The sequence below is a fragment of the Callithrix jacchus genome, chromosome 16 (assembly GCF_049354715.1).
Source record: "Callithrix jacchus isolate 240 chromosome 16, calJac240_pri, whole genome shotgun sequence".
In the NCBI taxonomy this organism is placed as follows: domain Eukaryota; kingdom Metazoa; phylum Chordata; class Mammalia; order Primates; family Cebidae; genus Callithrix; species Callithrix jacchus.
In genome coordinates, this window is record NC_133517.1 from 56293777 (window position 1) to 56310935 (window position 17159).

General features: G+C 57.7%; 1 protein-coding gene and 1 pseudogene across 7 annotated transcripts in view; both read left to right on the plus strand.

Moving 5' to 3' along the window:
* SLC45A4 (solute carrier family 45 member 4) overlaps nucleotides 1–15557 on the plus strand; it is a 100435-nt gene extending 84878 nt beyond the window's left edge. For 6 of the 7 annotated variants that reach the window (XM_035276996.3, XM_078353041.1, XM_078353040.1 and 3 more), the window contains 6 exons: nucleotides 1227–1415; nucleotides 3185–3364; nucleotides 3972–4993; nucleotides 5769–5868; nucleotides 6979–7190; nucleotides 10338–15557. In XM_035276996.3, the coding sequence (XP_035132887.1) occupies nucleotides 1227–1415; nucleotides 3185–3364; nucleotides 3972–4993; nucleotides 5769–5868; nucleotides 6979–7190; nucleotides 10338–10703 (2069 nt within the window). In that variant the 3' untranslated portion in view covers nucleotides 10704–15557. The remainder of the gene's footprint in view (nucleotides 1–1226; nucleotides 1416–3184; nucleotides 3365–3971; nucleotides 4994–5768; nucleotides 5869–6978; nucleotides 7191–10337) is intronic. The other variant, XM_078353042.1, reaches the window with a different exon arrangement.
* Nucleotides 14492–15218, plus strand: LOC100400353 (uncharacterized; annotated as a pseudogene).
* Nucleotides 15558–17159: the final 1602 nt, after the last annotated feature.

A 17159-nucleotide genomic window follows, 5' to 3' on the forward strand; every position in this document is an offset into this window, starting at 1 on the left:
CAGATGAGCCACCGGCATGTCAAGCACCTTTATTTTGTAAGGCAGCGTTTTCCTGACGTACAGCATGGGGAGAGGGCACAGATCTCAGGTCCCCTGTGGGATGAATTTGCACCACATGGCTGGAGCGTGGAACTCCCAAGCAGAGACCCCCCAGTCCCAGAGCCCACCTCGCTTCAGCCACTGACCCCCCCGTTAAGGGTGACCAGCACCCAGGTTCTCACAGCAAGAGCCCTTTCTGTGCTTTTGGACGTCACACAACAGGCGTCAGAGGCGCATGTTCATCTGTGTGCGGCCGCTTCGCTCGGCGCTGTGTGAGTTGTGCACACAGCTGCGAGGTTCCCGTGCCGCAGCGCTTATGACTGTGCCCACATCATGTGCCCACCTGACTGGCGATGGACACACGGGTTTGTGTGATAAGGAGGCAGCCTGTAGACTCAGGGACAGAGTTTGAAATCAGGTAGCCCAGGGCCGAAATCCTAGCTTTGTGACCCCGGGTAGATTACCTGACCTCTCTGAACTTCCGGATCCCTGTCTGCAATAGGTACAGTATTTCCTGCCTCCCTGGGTGGTCAGGAAGGAGAAAGTGAGTGTGACAGGTGTCATCTCCAACCCTTGGGCTCCAGCTGGACACATTCATCCCCCCTGCCCCAACTGAGTAGCACTCAGAACAACCCTTTGCCAGCTGTGGGGACCCTGTAGGACCCTCTGGTGCATTTTCAGCCAGTGAGTCCAGGTGCAGTGGGCCCTTCCTGCCTCTGTGAAGCTGCAGTCCCCATCCTGCTCTTGTAGACTGTCTGGTGTCGAGGGACAGTGGCCCTGTGCCTGTCACCCTCCAAGTGGCCTACAGCGGCCCCGAAGCCCTGGTCAGCACCAGCCATGGGGAGGAGCTCTCAGCCCGTGTCCAGCCGAGGGTGGGGCGCCTTCCATGTGCCTGCACGGTCAGTGTGTGCTGTCCCTCAGGCTGGGGCCTGGGTAGGTGGGGCCCACTGGCCCTCCAAGGCCCGGCTGCTTTTCTCTGGCCACCTGATGCTTATATTGTGGCCATGTTGACTTCAGATATCTGGCATTGGAGAAAAAAAGAGTCCATGGAGACACACCCGAGTGGGAGGTGTGCACGTGCATGTGTGCGTGTACACAGAGGCACCTGCTGTCATCCGGCTCCCAAGCAGACTGTGGCAGAGCCCTGCCAGTGCTTGCGTGTACGACGGCCCTCGTGTCCCTTGCAGGCCTTCCGGAGCAGTACTACAGCCTCACCTGGTTCCTGAGCCCCATCCTTGGCCTCATCTTCACTCCTCTCATTGGGTCCGCCAGTGACCGGTGCACCCTGAGCTGGGGCCGCCGGCGGCCTTTCATCCTCGCCCTCTGCGTTGGCGTCCTCTTTGGCGTTGCACTTTTCCTTAACGGCTCTGCCATCGGTAAGTTTCTCCTTATACACGGACAGGGCTCTGGCCCTGGGTAGCTCCACTCAGTAAAAGCCGAATGGTATTGACCATTCAGGCTGACCCTGTGTGGGGCTGGCCGGGCTGCTGGGGACACCCTGGCGGTGACCACCCCGCAGGCCGCCTGGCAGCACCGAAGCCAGCCCCACGTGGGAAAGCTGGAGGAACCTGCTCACAGGGAAACGCTTCCTGTTGTGGCCGCTTGTTTTTGATGCATATCTGACGCTGCGTCCTGTTTCCAGCATTCTTTCAGAAATTATCTTGGCTTTTTTTGTTCTCCTTTTCTTCGACTTGGTGTTAAAATGTCCAGAACCTGGTTTGATGTCTGTGTTTTGCCTGTTTGGTGGTGGTTTTCTTTTGCAACTGTGTGTGGGAAAATACTCTTTGCTTTGAGGGCACCCATCAAAACTGTTAAAAATACAGCATTTTCTGGAAACAACTTTTTGAGACTGAGGAGCTTAATCTGTTATGAACTTGAAGAACTTGCCCCAGGTCTGCATGTTGCAGAGGGAGGTGGGGGAGTTGAAGTGGCCAGAGGAGAGGCCCCGGGGACACTTCTCAGAGCCCGAGTGGGCACTGGCCGTGGGGCAGGCTTTGTCACCAACAGGCGATGCCTTGATTGTGTGTGGGGGTGCAGCTGCCCTGGTGCCTGCTGGGCCTGGAGCTCCTGGCCCCCCCACACCCAGCCTGTCTGTGTCCCTCAGGAACAGCCCTCTCCTCCCCACCATTACCTAGATGGAGAGGGAAACAACATGGTTTCCCAGGACTGTGTCTTTGCGGGAGGTCCTCCCAAATGTGACCCAGATGCAGCCAGCTTGGGAGCCCCAGCCCCTCTGCCTCAGAGCTGTCTCCTGCCAGTGGTCTGAGGCGGCCAACAAGGAACACCTGGGCAGAAAGCCCTTCTCCTGCACCTCCATGGGCAGGTGTGTCTGCGTTCAGGCTAATCACAGCACCTCGGGTCCTAGGTCCCAGGCCCTGCCCACAGTTCCCCTAATCTCTTCAGGAGGGTACTGCTTGTCTCCCTGGTGGGAAGTGACAGGTTGAACCTCAGCCACCAACATTGCTCTGGATTCAGGGGCACACTCCCCAAGGCCGGAGGGACGTGGATGGGGGCCAGCTGCCTGTGGGTGCCAGCAGTCTTTTGCAGGAAGACCTGTAGGAGGCCAGGCCCCTGGCATCTTTCTCTCCAGAGCCACATCTCCTGAACCCAGGCTTCCCCGAGAACTTGCGTGCAAAGCCTCCAAAGTTTGAGGTGTCATTTCCTTTCAGACCTAGAACAGGCCCGTGAGACCCCCTGTACCTGGCTCAGGAAGCCTTGTCAGTGTCACCCACGGGTTGTCTGTGACGTGAGCACTTTGCCCCATAGACGTCTGCACTATCGTGTGGCCTCCTTGGCGACACTGAGTTACTGCTTCCAGCACAGCAGCCGTGATGTGACGGCCGGGGTAGGAAGCACCATTCTCCTGCTTTCTGTTTGAAAGAGCATCAAAGGTGAGGAAACCCTTGGAGAGGGTTTACTAACCGGATGGGGAGAAGAAACCCTGGAAGCCACAGAGTACGCAGAAGAACACTTAGCTCCTGTCCCCTGCATCTGAGCCAAAGAGCCCTGCTCTCTTGTACAGAAAGATTGGAGTGGCTTTGTGGCCATGTCCCCTCCGTGTGCCCCTTCCACGCGGCGGTTTGCTCTCGGGCCCACCCTGGCCAGTGTGTGAGGACCTGACCACTGCCCTGTGTGCTCTGCACAGGTCTGGCCCTCGGCGATGTCCCCGGCCGGCAGCCCATCGGCATCGTGCTCACAGTGCTGGGAGTGGTGGTCCTGGACTTCAGCGCCGATGCCACTGAGGGGCCCATTCGTGCCTATCTGCTGGACGTGGTGGACAGCGAGGAGCAGGACATGGCCCTCAACATCCACGCCTTCTCTGCCGGTAACACTCCCGCACTGAGACAGGGTGGCTGGGGTCCAGCATGCCTAGGCCCGGTGTGGGGAGGCGACAGGAACCTGTGCTCCTGTGGTCAGTGCTACCTCATCAGGCTGCATGGTGGGCTGAGGCAGTGGGCCAGGTCTCGGGGCTGGAAGGTAACCAGGGGCAGCCCTCCTGACCTAAGCAGTGGGCTGAGGCACTGAGGAGCCTCCAGGGCAGGAGGCCAGGCTTGCTGGGGTGATGTACTGCTTACACAGTGAACCTCCCAGCCCTGCATGGACCTCGACCTCCAGCCAGGCGGTGTTCCCGTCCAGATGAATGTGGTAGGCTCCGTGTGCCGAGGGCAGGCGTTCAGCGCAGGAGGCACACACTGTGTCCGTCCTGGGACTGTCTGCCCCTCATTCATCAAGCGGTGATTCTGTTAGGTCAGAATTCTCAGAGATGGGGCAGCTGCAGCTTCTGGTTTTGTTTTTCTTACCACCTTCTCCTCCTGCATCCCGACTCCTAACAGGAGTACAGCCCTGGTCCCTGTTAGAGGGAGAGGCCCTTCCAGAGCTTGCCCTGTGGCCTGGTACCACCGGCTCACCACCTGCTGCTTGCTCCCCTGCAGGCCTCGGCGGGGCCGTCGGCTACGTGCTGGGTGGGCTGGACTGGACGCAGACATTCCTGGGCAACTGGTTCCGGACACAGAACCAGGTGCTCTTCTTCTTCGCCGCCATCATCTTCACGGTGTCCGTGGCTCTGCACCTGTTCAGCATCGAGGAGGAGCAATACAGCCCGCAGCAGGAGCGCAGTACGGAGGAGCCCAGCGCCCTGGACAGGGGCGAGCCGCACAGCGTCCCTGCCTTCCCAGATGAGGTGCAGTCAGAACACGAGCTGGCCCTGGACTACCTGGGCGTGGACATTGTGCGCAGCAAAAGTGACTCAGCGCTGCACGTGCCGGACGCTGCGCTGGACCTGGAGCCCGAGCTGCTCTTCCTGCACGACATTGAGCCCTCCATCTTCCAAGATGCCTCCTACCCTGCCACCCCCTGCAGCACCAGCCAGGAGCTTGCCAAGGCCAGGCTACCCCACCTGGCCACCTTCCTCAGGGAAGCCGCCAAGGAGGACGAGACCTTGCTGGATAATCACTTGAATGAAGCTAAAGTCCCAAACGGAAGTGGCTCCCCGGCACAAGATGCCCTCGGCGGCTATGCCAGGGTGGACATGAAGCCCTCGGCCGTGTCGAGCTCCGTGCGGCGGCGGCGACACGCATTCCGCCGGCAGGCCTCCAGCACGTTCTCCTACTACGGCAAGCTCGGGTCCCACTGCTACCGCTACCGGCGTGCCAACGCAGTGGTGCTGATCAAGCCGTCACGCAGCATGAGCGACCTGTACGACATGCAGAAGCGGCAGCGGCAGCGGCGCCGGCACCGGAACCAGAGCGGGGCCACCAACTCCAGTGGAGACACGGAGAGCGAGGAGGGAGAGGGCGAGACCACTGTGCGCCTGCTATGGCTCTCCATGCTGAAGATGCCAAGGGAGCTGATGCGCCTGTGCCTCTGCCACCTCCTCACCTGGTTCTCCGTCATCGCCGAGGCCGTGTTCTACACTGACTTCATGGGCCAAGTCATCTTCGAGGGTGACCCAAAGGTGAGTGCTCGGCCCCGGGAGCGGGCCCCTCCACCTACCTGCGGCTCACCGAGAAACTCGCAGGTGGGGCCGGGGGCCTCTTCCTGGTGCCCACGTGTGTCAAGGAGGGCACACGGGGCTTCCTGTGCAGGTGAGGGACCCACAGCAGGCAGCTGGCCTATGCTGGTCCCCTGGGAACTTGGTCGGGGCCATCCTGGAGGCCACGGGTGGGGGTTGCAGTGAGGCCCACGGTGAGCAATCGTGAATGCCAGGTGCGGATTCTGGTACTGAACGGGGTGTCTGTTACTGTGTCAGGCTACCCCAAAGCAGAACAGCTCAAATGATGCCCTGTTGTCGCTCATTCCAGGCTCATGGGTGGCTCTTCTGGTCCTGCAGTAACGGCTGGGTCACACCCATGGCCGCTTCTGCCAAGAGAACCAAGGTGCCCTCAGTACACACTCTGGCCTCCTGGCTGTCTCCACAGGGTCCCTCCCTTCCGAGTCCAGTCTGAGCTCCTCCATGCAGTGGCTCCAAGAGGGCCAAGGCCACGGGGCAGGACTTCTGCAAGTCCAGCCCAGCCCAGCGCAGACCAGAGTCACAGCACAGATCATCTGTGGTCTGGGAGGCATAGAAATGCTTTACCAGATAGCAACTGACTTGGGGCAGGCCCTCCTCCTGGAGGGGACTCTCCTGTCACTGCTCTTAAAATGAGTAGCTGGCCAGCAGCTGTTCCCATGGGAGACATGCTCCTGGGCCTGGAGATGCCCTCACCAGCCGCGTCTCATTTCCGGAACAGGCCGCCTCGAACTCCACCGCCTGGCAAGCCTACAACGCCGGGGTTAAGATGGGCTGCTGGGGCCTGGTCGTTTACGCAGCCACTGGTGCCATCTGCTCAGGTAAGAGCTAGGTCAGGTCAGCACTCGCAGCCCAGAAAATGCTCAGATCAGAAATGTGGACGAGAGAATCCTGCACCTTAGAATCTGGGGCCCTCAATCATACCCTAACTTGCAGGTCCCTCATAACAGGGCCACCCCTTGGGGAGAGGCATGGAAACTCCCCTCATTTCAGAGGGGAAAAAGCGGCAGTGGGCTGGCACCAGGAGCAGTGTGTTTCTGAGACGCCTTTGGGGCCTGTCCTGCTCCTGTGGTCCCATGGCGCTGTCCCATGTCAGTGGCACCTCCCGACACGCTGTCCCTGGCCCCAGTGCAGAGCTGGATGGTGGCCTGGCGGGCAGAGTGGCAGTGGAGTAGGGCGCAGGCACCTTTCACCCTGAGGGATGGGCCGGGGTGGCAGGCTTCCGTCCCTCGGCAGTGCACCCAGGCTCGCCGGGAACCAGGGGTAATTGGGTCAGGGGTCTCTGAGCCGAGTGCGAGTCAGGCTGACCCTCCTGGACTCTGAACTTGGGGAAGGCCAGCTTCATTCAGCCTGAGCTAGACATGAAGATGGCCAAGGTAAATGCCTCTTGGTCAGCAGCAGCCAGTGCGATGGCCCATGCTGTTGCCACTACTTTAACAGAGAAATTCTCAGCAGAGCACCTTCTCAGAAGAGGTGACATCTGAGCCACCAGGTCAGGAAGGATGAGGGAAGAACAGGTGCCCATGAGAAAAACCAGCAACAATGTCCCGAGGCAGAACTGCCCACTGCTGCCCACCTCAGAAGGAATCGTCCCGGGTGTGAGGCCAGAGAAGGCACTGAGTGTTCCCAGATTGGTAGGGCAGGGCAGGGCAGGGGTCCCTGGGAGCTGCAGAAAGAGCTGGGTTATGGGGCCTGGAACAAGGAGTGCCAGCTTCCCTCTGTGGTGCTGAAGCCACTGGGCCTCCCAGTGGGCCCATGAGCTACAAGCATGTGCCGGAGGTCCATGCTGCTGTGTCTGCCTGAGCAGGCCCAGGTTCAGCCGGAATGAGGGAAGGTTAGGTGGATGAGGGGGTCGAGGGAAGGGATGGTGGAGGGAGCCCGAAAGGAGCCAGCCACCTGCCCACTGTCCTTGTCCCTGTGCCTCTCTGCAGCCCTGTTACAGAAGTACTTGGACAACTACGACCTGAGCGTCAGGGTGATCTACGTGCTGGGGACACTGGGCTTCTCCGTGGGCACTGCCGTGATGGCCATGTTTCCCGATGTCTACGTCGCCATGGTCACCATCAGCACCATGGGTATCGTCTCCATGAGCATCTCTTACTGCCCCTACGCCCTGCTGGGCCAGTACCACGACATCAAGCAGGTGCGTGCCACAACAGCCCTGAGAGCCGCGTCCCAGCCTCCTTAGTACCTTCTGTCCCCTCAGAGTGGAAACTTACACTTCCACAGGGGGAGACTCACCACAGAGATGGCCCTCCGCCATCTCTGCTTCTGACATGGCTCCTTCCAAAGCCCACAGAGCCACCACCTGTCCCTGGGCGGCCCCTGGCCACAAAGGGTCTTCTTCAACCATCCCCACCCCCTAGCACCTCCCAGAGGTTTCTGGAGGCAAAAGCACTGTCCCTGCTCCTTCGGTCCCCTCAGGCTCAGTCACAGTTCCCTGAGGGGGAAGCTCCAGCCAGCCCTGTCCAGTGGGGTGGGAGGAGAGCCACACAGGTATGCCTACACTTCCTGGTAGCCACATTCAGAAAGCGGGATGGCCAGTGAAAGCTAGCATATTTCGTTTAACCTGGTGAAACATTATTTCAGCATGTACTCTATATGAAAAAATCACCATGATATTTTACACTCTTGCTAATCATTGAAATTGTGTGTATGTTACATCAGCACACATCACAGACGAGACGAGTTTTACCTCAAAGGCTCAGACTCTTGTCTCTTTCTGGGCTTTACGCAGCTGAGACACCTGGCTTCATCTCTGGGTGTCACTCACATCGTGCTGGCAGCAGCACGCCAGCCTCTCCATGTCACGGTGTGGCCAGACGCTTCCTGCTTTGTGGGCATTGGGGTTATGCTGTCGCAGGTAGCCCTGTTGGGGCGTCGCTGGCCACACCTCCTTTGTGCCCTTGCTCTTGGTTGACAGTCACCTTGGAGTAGATGTGTGTATGGTTTGAGGTAGGGGATCAAGACTTATTTTTTCCCACTACATATGGATGTTTGCCCAGGTCATGACCCAGCGCCGTTCCCTGCCCCTCTGTGCAGTGCCGTCTTTGTCATAAATTAGACTTTCATTTCTGCTCTCCTGTTTGTCTATTCTAAGAAACGTCAACTGTCTCAGTTAAACTAGTTTTATAATAAGTCTTGAAACCTGGTGGTAGAAATCCCTCAACTTCGTTCTTCAGGATTGTCTTAGCTATTCTTAACCATGTATTTGTCATCTAAATGTTAGACTCAGCTTCTGGGCTTTTAAAATTAAAAACAAATTATATCCGTCAATTTGGGGAGAGTTAATGACTTCGTAGTCTGGCGCTTCCGATACCTAAGTGCTATATCCCCTTCTGTTATTAATCCTCAGTGCACATCCGGAGATTCTTTGGGCCATCCACTTAACAAAACCACCTCATCCGTGTCTAATGAGCTGTATTTCCTCCTTCCTGATTCTCCATACCCGTTACTTATTTTCCTTGCCTTCTTGGAATGGCTGGAACCTCCGATACAAAATAAACAGAAGTGGTGTTTGCTCCTTCAACCAGGGAGTATTTAATATCTCACTTAATATCTTTCTAGGAAGTATGATACTTTTTTTTTTTTTTTTTGGAGACAGTCTCGCTCTGTTGCCTAGGCTACGAACTCGGCTCACTGCATCCTCCACCTCCCAGCTCCTCAGCCCACTGAGCAGCTGGAATTATAGGTGCCCACCACCATGCCTGGCTAGTTTTTGTATTTTTAGTAGAGACAAGGTTTCACCATGTTGACCAGACTGATCTCAAAACTCCTGACCTCAGGTGATCCACCTGCCTCACCCTCCCAACGTGCTGGGATTCCAGGCATGAGCCACTGCACCCAGCCCAGAAGTACAATGCTTTGATTTGTGTTTTCCTGAGAATGTGTCCATTTCATCTGCACTTTCAGAATTATTAGCATTAAATTGTTACAGTAGTCTCTGATCTAATGAGATAGAACCTGCGGTGGTATCTCCTCTCCCTTCCCATGGTAGTTACCTGAGACTATTGGTTTGTGTTTCGGGGAAGCTTCGGCGTCCGTCTTCCCTGTGCGCCCGTTTGCTCGCACGCTTGCTGCCACCTTTGCCGTCTCCTACCTTCTGTTATGTCTTGGTTTAATTTGCTGTTGCTCATTTCTTACTCGACTTCCAGCCTCATATTTGCAGGTAAGGCCAGTTTCCCTCTACACGCACCTTTAGCTGCACTGTGTGTGGGTTCTAACGTGTTTTCTTTTCAAAGATTTTTATAATTTTCATTGTGATTTCTATTTTGAACTGTGAATTATTTAGAAGGACATTGATGGAATTCCAGGATTTGGGCTGTTTCCAGTTGTCATGTTGTTACTGATGTCCGGTGTGATTCCTTAGTGGCCAGAGAACGTGTCCCACACGAGCACAGCCTTCAGTTAGTTACGGCCTCCTTGGTGGCCTGGCACTTCTCGTGTTGAGAAATGCTCCATGTGCACTTGGAAAGAACATGGGTCATGCATCTGGTGCCCTGTCTCTGTCAGGGAGGTCAGCCTTGACATTGCCTTGCTCTTCTCTTACTGCTTTTGTCTGTTTAGGAAAGGCGTGAAGTGTCTCACTATGATCATGGTGTATACGTTTAGAGCCGCTTTGTTTGTCGTCTTAGCAGAGTGACCTTTTTTCAGTATCTCAGAAAAAGCCTCCTGTGGAGATGCCGTCTGACCAGTCACTCGTCTCGTAGTGGTAGTAGATGAACAGCAGCTTTCTTCTCTGTCTTGTTCAAGAAACACAAATGAAGCTGCTTGTCTTCGTGGGTCCCGCTGATTTGTTGCCCGCGGCCGCCTGCAGTTTTGATTTGGGAAGATCCACCTGGGCTCACGGCCCCACTGCCCCTCAGCCCCTGTGGAGACTGCCAGGGTGAGGCAGGGCAGCCTGGTGGAGCCTGGCCCTGCCGCCTCTCCTTGAGACTGGAGGCCAGGTTCCTGGGAAGCCCACATCCCCATCAGATTGGCAGAGTTGCCTCCACGCCTGCCCTCTCCGTGAGGTAGAACTTTGCACCCCTCTGCCTGCACAGTGCTGGGCGGGAGTTGAGGGTGGGGAGGTGCCTAGGCAGGAGCGGTTGCCAAGAAGCTCAGTGGAAGACAGGTCGCGTTTCCAGGCTGCTGGGTTTAGAGTCACATCTCCGCAGGGCTGGGTGGCAGCCACCTCCTCCAGCCACTCACCCTCATGTTTCCAGGCTGCTGGGTTTAGAGTCACATCTCCGCAGGGCTGGGTGGCAGCCGCCTCCTCCAGCCACTCACCCTCATGTTTCCTCTCTTGCAGTACGTCCACCACAGCCCCGGGAACTCCAGGCGCGGCTTTGGCATCGACTGCGCCATCCTGTCCTGCCAGGTGTACATCTCCCAGATCCTGGTGGCCTCGGCCCTCGGGGGTGTGGTCGACGCTGTGGGGACTGTCCGTGTCATCCCCATGGTGGCCTCTGTGGGCTCTTTCCTGGGCTTCCTGACGGCCACATTCCTGGTGATCTATCCCGACGTGTCAGAGGAGGCTAAGGAAGAGCAGAAAGGCCTGTCTTCCCAGTTGGCCAGCGAAGGCGGGGCCGGAGGGGGCAGGGACAAGCCCACTGTGCTGAAGCTTGTGCGGAAGGAGGGCCTGCCGGGGCCGGTGGAGACAGAGTCCATGGTCTGAGCCGCACTCCCGTTTGCACACATTCCACCAGGTGGGCGGGCGGGCAGGCGGGTGGATGGCGGGGCCCGGCCACGGGCAGGAGCAGGCACCGTGGAGCCTGGCAGCTGCTGTGGCCGCCCCGGCGGCGCAGGCCCGAGCCCCTCTGCCCCGTAGTCACAATTCAGTAGTCATAGGGCAGGTTTGAGCTACTAGGCAAAAATACCACACTAACCACTTTTTTGATGATTAAAAAAATCATTTGAAATATTTTTTAATTGAAAAAGATCTTTTAATTCGAACTCCTTTATTCTGCAGGTATATTATTCTGCATGTTTTTAAATTATAAAACATTTATATAGACAATAAGCAATTGAGAAAAAATAAATTTCACATTTCTAGAATTATAATTGAAAACAAAATGTGACATTCTGTGCCACGCCTTATCTGAATGCTCCAGGTAACAGCAGTGTAGTCAGTGACTAAAATGTTTTTATCAGATTCCCTCTCTGCGGACGCCTGCAGCTGTTGACATCTGGCAGATCCCGTCACTTCGGCTGGTGCTGCAGCTACTGCAGAGTACTTTTCTTTATGATTCTAGAAAAGGAATTCTTTCCACAATGTGGTTTTCTTAGAAGAACAGCATCTCTTTTCCGCAGCGAGTTGGACACATTGTGCCCCGGGCAGCCGTGTCCTTGGGCAGCGGCCGCACACCAAAGCTGGGAGGAGGCTGGTCGGGGGTCCGGGCAGAAGGCAGTGGTTTGCAGGGGCGGCTCCGAGACTCCCTGCCCAGGGATGGGCTGGGCACCACGTGGGGGGCGGAGTGTGAGCTCCAGACGGGCTCCCAGTGTGCTGGAGAGTGTCTGCACCCAGACATGTGACCCCGCTCATCCCGGCTGAAGGACTTTCCTAGGAGGCCAGGCTGCCCCTCCAGACCCCAGATGTTGACTTTCGCTGCACTTTTGATTCATCGCTAAACCATTTGCTGGGGATTCCTGAGAGCAGAGCTCCCGGGGGCCCTGCCTCCCAAGCCCCGCCACAGGCTACCTCGGGCGTGTGGATGTGGAGAGCCTCCCCCCTCCGGAAGGGGACGTACATGCTGGAACCTGTCGGAACTCCATTCCTTCCTGCTCACCTGCTCGACGCTGGAATCGCGACAGGAGCACAGGGAAACGTGTGTCTGGATGGCAGAAGACGCGTGCCACCGGAGGGCTCCGCGCTGCCGTCTGGTTTCAGCGAAGATGCAGAGCTCCGGCAGGCAGTGCGGCTCTTGGAAACGTTTTCCACACCACAGGCTCTTCAGAACCAAGCCGCTCTGCGCTTCTGATTCACAATGGTTGGCGTGAGCCTCCTGAGATCAGGAGACAGGCCCGGCCGCCACGCGGATACAGTCAGACAGTGGTAATGCTTTTGCTGCCTCAAGTTGTTTTTAAATAAAGTCCTTTATTTAAATGCACGAGGATCATGCTGCAGTATAATTCTAGAGCAAATATATATAGACACATAGATATAGTTCAAGACGAAACTAAAGCAGATTTAAATAAATTACTTGAATTTTCTGTGTATTTAAAGAAACAACTCTTTAATGTAATGTGTTTGATGGGCCTCTGGTCCTGCCATGTCTTCGGCCACTAGTGGCACTTTGCAGGTCGTTTGTGTCCGGGTGGCAGTTGGGTGCCTGCTCACGTGCAGTGCGTCTGCCAGGCCCCCCGTGTCCCAGGATCGCAGAGGACTGACTTCAGGACTTCCAGAACGTTTCTTCTCTGTGGAAACTGGAGGATGGCCTTGTGAACCTCATGCTTGGACAGGGCAATTCCCACTACTGGACGTGCTCCCGCCTTTGCTGCGAGCCCTCTGGCAGCGGAAGCCCTTCTCCTCGGCGGGGGGGGCACCCCTGGCTTCCTCACCTCGGCCGGGCATCCATGGCAGCTCACTCTATGCAACTTGACCCTGTAGTGGCTTTAGACTGTAGGTCCCCACTCCAAGACCTGGCTGTGCTGTCAGGATCTCAAGGCGCCGCCCGTATCTTAGCTGGTTTCTCGTGCTGGCGACTGGAAAACAGATGTAGGCAAGAGAGCAGCAGATGCAGGGTGGCAGTGACCTGACCTGAATCGACATCCGACCCAAACCACGCCAGACGTGGGTTCAGCCGGGGCCCACCTGCTTCCTTCCCTCCCTCATCTGAAGGCCCAGGGGCCAGATCTAGGGCTCACCAAAGCCAGTTGCTTGCTAGCTGGGAGTGCAGGAGTCTCAGGGCCGGGCTACAACTTGATTTTTAGGAGGAAGAGGGGCTTCGCAACCCTGCTCTGAGCAGTATGTCAACCCTGGAGATCCCAGCCTCGACTTGACCAGTCTGAAGTAAGGATAACAACGGCCTTCAGTGCTCTCCGCGTGGCCTTGCCACGGTCAGTGTTAGAGTGTGAACATGCTGAAAACCATTGTCAGCCAGGGACGGGCATGACTGTCGTGTGCTCCTCAGTGACAAGTTGGGATGCACACTAGACTAGTCAAGCTCTCAGCCCTTCAGGTGTTGCCAACCAAAGTCTTTCTTACTGTGGAGGTCCCATCAGCGTGCGGACCTGAAATGAGGGAGCAGCGGGGGCTGGGGTTCAGGGTCAGTGGAGTCGGTTTCTGGAGCGGCCTTCCTGGGAGGCAGGCGCAGGTGACCGGGGCCTTCATGGTTCGTGTGGGCCCGGCCTGGCCACAGCCAGTGCCAGGTTGCCACGTCCTTTAGCCTCAGCCCCTCCCCTGCACTGAGATTATTTCCAGATTGCACTCACTTGAAACCGTCCCTGTCATCACCTTGTGTCTTAAGGGAAGCCGAGAAGGGCAGGCGGGCAGGCTGTCTTGTCCACAGTGTCACTGCGCCCACAGCTTGCGTGGGTCAGGCGGCAGCTCAGGTGTCTGTGGCTTCTAACTTTGTACCTCAGATAGATGCAGTGCCAAGGTGGGGCTGGGGACGCTGGTCACTGTCAAAGGGGCGGAGCTCTGGCTGGCAGCCTTGTCCCAGAGGATGAGGAGGCTGTGCAGGTGCCCACTGGGGAAGCCAGCCAGGCATCCAGTGCTGTGGGCGCAGCTGGAGTTGGGCTCATGGCACCCTTAGGGTTTGGGCCATGCAGGTGGTGACTGGAGTGTCAGGCGGGTTGCCGGTTGGTCGAGTCTTGTAATACACAGACCAGTTACAAACTGAGAACGTTGCTCTCATTTGTGGTGGTTTTGTTCCCTGCCAGTCAGCTAAGTCAAGAACCTTTTGGCAAGCTTCCCCTTAACACAGCAGGAGTGTGAGCTGGTGGGAAGGGGCAGAGGCCGTGAGTGCTCAGCTGGGCCCACCTGCCTGTGACCGACGGACTGGCATCGTGACATTCCCTGGTGACTGAAGAGCCAGCCTTGGAGTGTTCCATGTTTCTCCGCCCCAGGCAGGGGTCTGAGCCGGAATCATCCAGCCCGCCACTGAGCATGCCAGCCCTTTGTGCTGCCCCTTGGACCCCTGCCCATGAAAACCTCGGGCCCCCGGAAGAAGCGCTCTGTCCAGTCGTGTCCCCTGGGGGGAGGCAGGGCCACTGAGCCCTCCACAGATGGTTAGTGGCTTCTAGCAGCCCTCAGGAGTGTTTCTCGAAGGCCCCATGTGTGGAGGACTTGGCCTGTGACCACCTAGAACCCCAGAGCAGAACAGGAAGCAGCCCTCAGGGCAGCGAGGGGTGGAAGGGGTGCTGTGGGCCGCCCTTGGCTCTCCGCCACTGGGGCCGTGATGTCCGGGTGGCATGTTTGAAAAACTCTCCAAGATGCCAACGGTTCCCTTCTGTGGCTAATGGCTCCTGCGGCCACCAGCGATAGCGACACCTGCTACGGACCAAGTTAGCAAAACACCAAATATTGCTGTCCACAGTAGACATGAACCGGCTTCAGGAAAGACACACAGCTCTTTCCACGCTGTTTCGCTTCTGTCTTGGCGCTGGTCCAGCCCTACCCACCACACAGCGTGTGAGTGACTGCTGCTGCGGAGTCAGGCCCGTCTGCCCTCTGCCTCCCAGCAGCACAGGCCACCTCTGAGACACACCAGCTCCCTGCCTCCAAGCCTGGTGCCACAGGCCTGTCATGAGGGACCCCTGCTTCCGAGAGCTCCTGGGGGGTTCTGCCCTTCACCACCTGGGAGAGGTGTCAGTTCAGTTCTGGGTTGAACAAGGCCCATGCACACAGCATGTTGGGGACCCAGCCTAAAGTTCTTGTCACCTCCTCATGCAAAGCCAGCCATCACTCTCTGGCCAGAGCCCCCAAACCTCGAGGTGGCCCCTTGGCCAGCCCCTCCTTGGGCCTCCAGGAGGACTGAGTACCCTTCGCAGCAGCTGCCCTTGCCCTTCGCAGGGCTGGCTGCCAGGGGCATGTCACTCTGTGCCATGGACTGAGACCAGCTCCTGGTGACAGAATGACCTGTGTGGTGGAGATGCCTCGCTGTCAGAGAAACTCCCCAGGCATCTCGGAATGAAACTAGTTCCATTGTGAACTGGCCACAGGACAGCTTTTTATCAACTTATTAAGTTGGAGCACTGTAATAGCTCTTGCTGATTTAGCAATGGTGTAAGTGTGTGTTAAACACATAATGTTATGTTTTAGGAGGACGAGGTCGTAAGGAAGGGTCACGCCATTCATGACTTTTCTGTTAGTTGGGTAAGTGGCCTCATGTTTGTGTCCGTCTGGATGCAGAGCCCTTGGGTTCTGCCGCGTTTCTTTGCCAGGTGAATGTTTGTGGCACGCACTGCTGTTCGCACCCGCTCTGTCCTACACAGGGTTCGCTTGTGCAGCGCCCTGATTTCCTCTGTGCACTGAGAATCTCCCTGCGTCTGTTCCTCTGTGGCTGACTCAATAAACTTTTCCTTCTGACATGATGGTGTGGGTGTGTCTGTCACTTCCCTACTGCCATCCTGGTGCCTAGTGGGTCGAGTGGGCTGTCTGAGGCCTGCAGATGGCGGGCCAGGCCCAAGGACAGGGGCATTCGTTCCCCGGAGGCCCCACCAGCTCGCAAACCTGAGGCCCGTCCCTGGAACACCCACACACTCCCCCTTAGCCATGGCCCTCCAGGGGTGCTCCTGTACCTGGAGGTGAGGGCTCTTGGCTCAGGCGGGGTCAAGGCCTGGGCCCTCCTGCTGGCCTGTGGTCTGCCTCTGCTGAAGGGTTCCTGACTGTCCCTGGTTGAGTGTCTTGGGGAGGCAGCCTGCTTGGTGCCAGCAGGAGTGGGCATGCTGGGCTGAGGACAGTGGGTGGCCCGTCATGTGCACCTGGCTTTGGCAGCCCCAGGGAGGAGCATACAGGGTCCTGGAGTGGCTGGAAGAGCACTCCACTGGCCTTCCTACAGGCGGCGTGGGCCATCTGTGTCCTCTGGTACCCCTCCCACCATGGCTGTGGCTGCCAGTCAGCAGTGAAGAAAATGAAGGGGAGGGGACTTGCCTCCGGTGACCCAGCTGTTTTTGTCAGCGGCTCCTCTGATCTGAAGCTGTGGGGCTTGGAGGCTTGGAGGGATCCCAGCCAGGCAAAGGGTAGGGTAGAAGGGATCCGCTTAGACCAGGGAGAAAGAGAGGAGGGGCTCTGATGGTAGGGGAGTGGACTTGCATAGTCGGGGTGGGGGTTGGGGCACAGAGGCCGGGAGCCCCGCACCTGGGGATGAGTCCTGGCTGGGCCACTCTGGTGCTGCTGCAAAACACGGGCTGATCGCCCTGCCCTGGGGACTAAGGGGATGGTCACATTCAGCCAGACGGAAGTGAAGTAGAGAGCCAGGGCCGCCCAGACTGCTCCCAAGGCCCCATTTGCCTTCTGGAACCCTGCCCAGTGCCCAGGCTGGCAGGAGCACTCAGCATCCCCTGGTGTCCTCCAGGTGCCAGCGGCCCTGCCCCATCCCAACCTCCCATCCCGCCCCGTGGCCTCACCCTGTTCTACCCCACTGTCCCTGTTACAGAGGGAAGCCACTACAGCACATCTGGTCCTGCTCGGGGCTGGGCTTTGGGGACACAGGTGGCGGCCCAGGACCCAAGATCCAGGCGCTTCCCTCCCAGGTGGAAGCGGCGGCCAGCGAGAACGGCTTCCTGCAGGGGACACCGGCCACCGCGACGCAATCCTGCTCAGCCACAGAGACGCCCTCCGGGGAGGGCCTGGAGCAGTGGGCCCAGTGCCTGTGGGGAGGAGGAGGGAATCGGCGCCCCACAAAGAACCCCGCTCCCCGGTCAGGGACCGCTGGGGAAGGGGCAGGGGACCGGGCGTGTGTTCCGCCCACCAGCCCCACTGCCTCACCTGGCCCACCTGAGCTAGCACCGGACCTGCATCCCGCACCTCGACAACTCTCCCCAGGCTAGGAGGGGACGACCAGCACTGGCCCCTTTCCTGGCCTTTCCCCAGGATGCCTGCCAAGGATATGCCCTCCCTGAGTGCCCAGCAGCCATCATGGGGCAAGAAGAAGTCACCAAGGCAGAAATTCAGTGCCTCGGGCCTCCC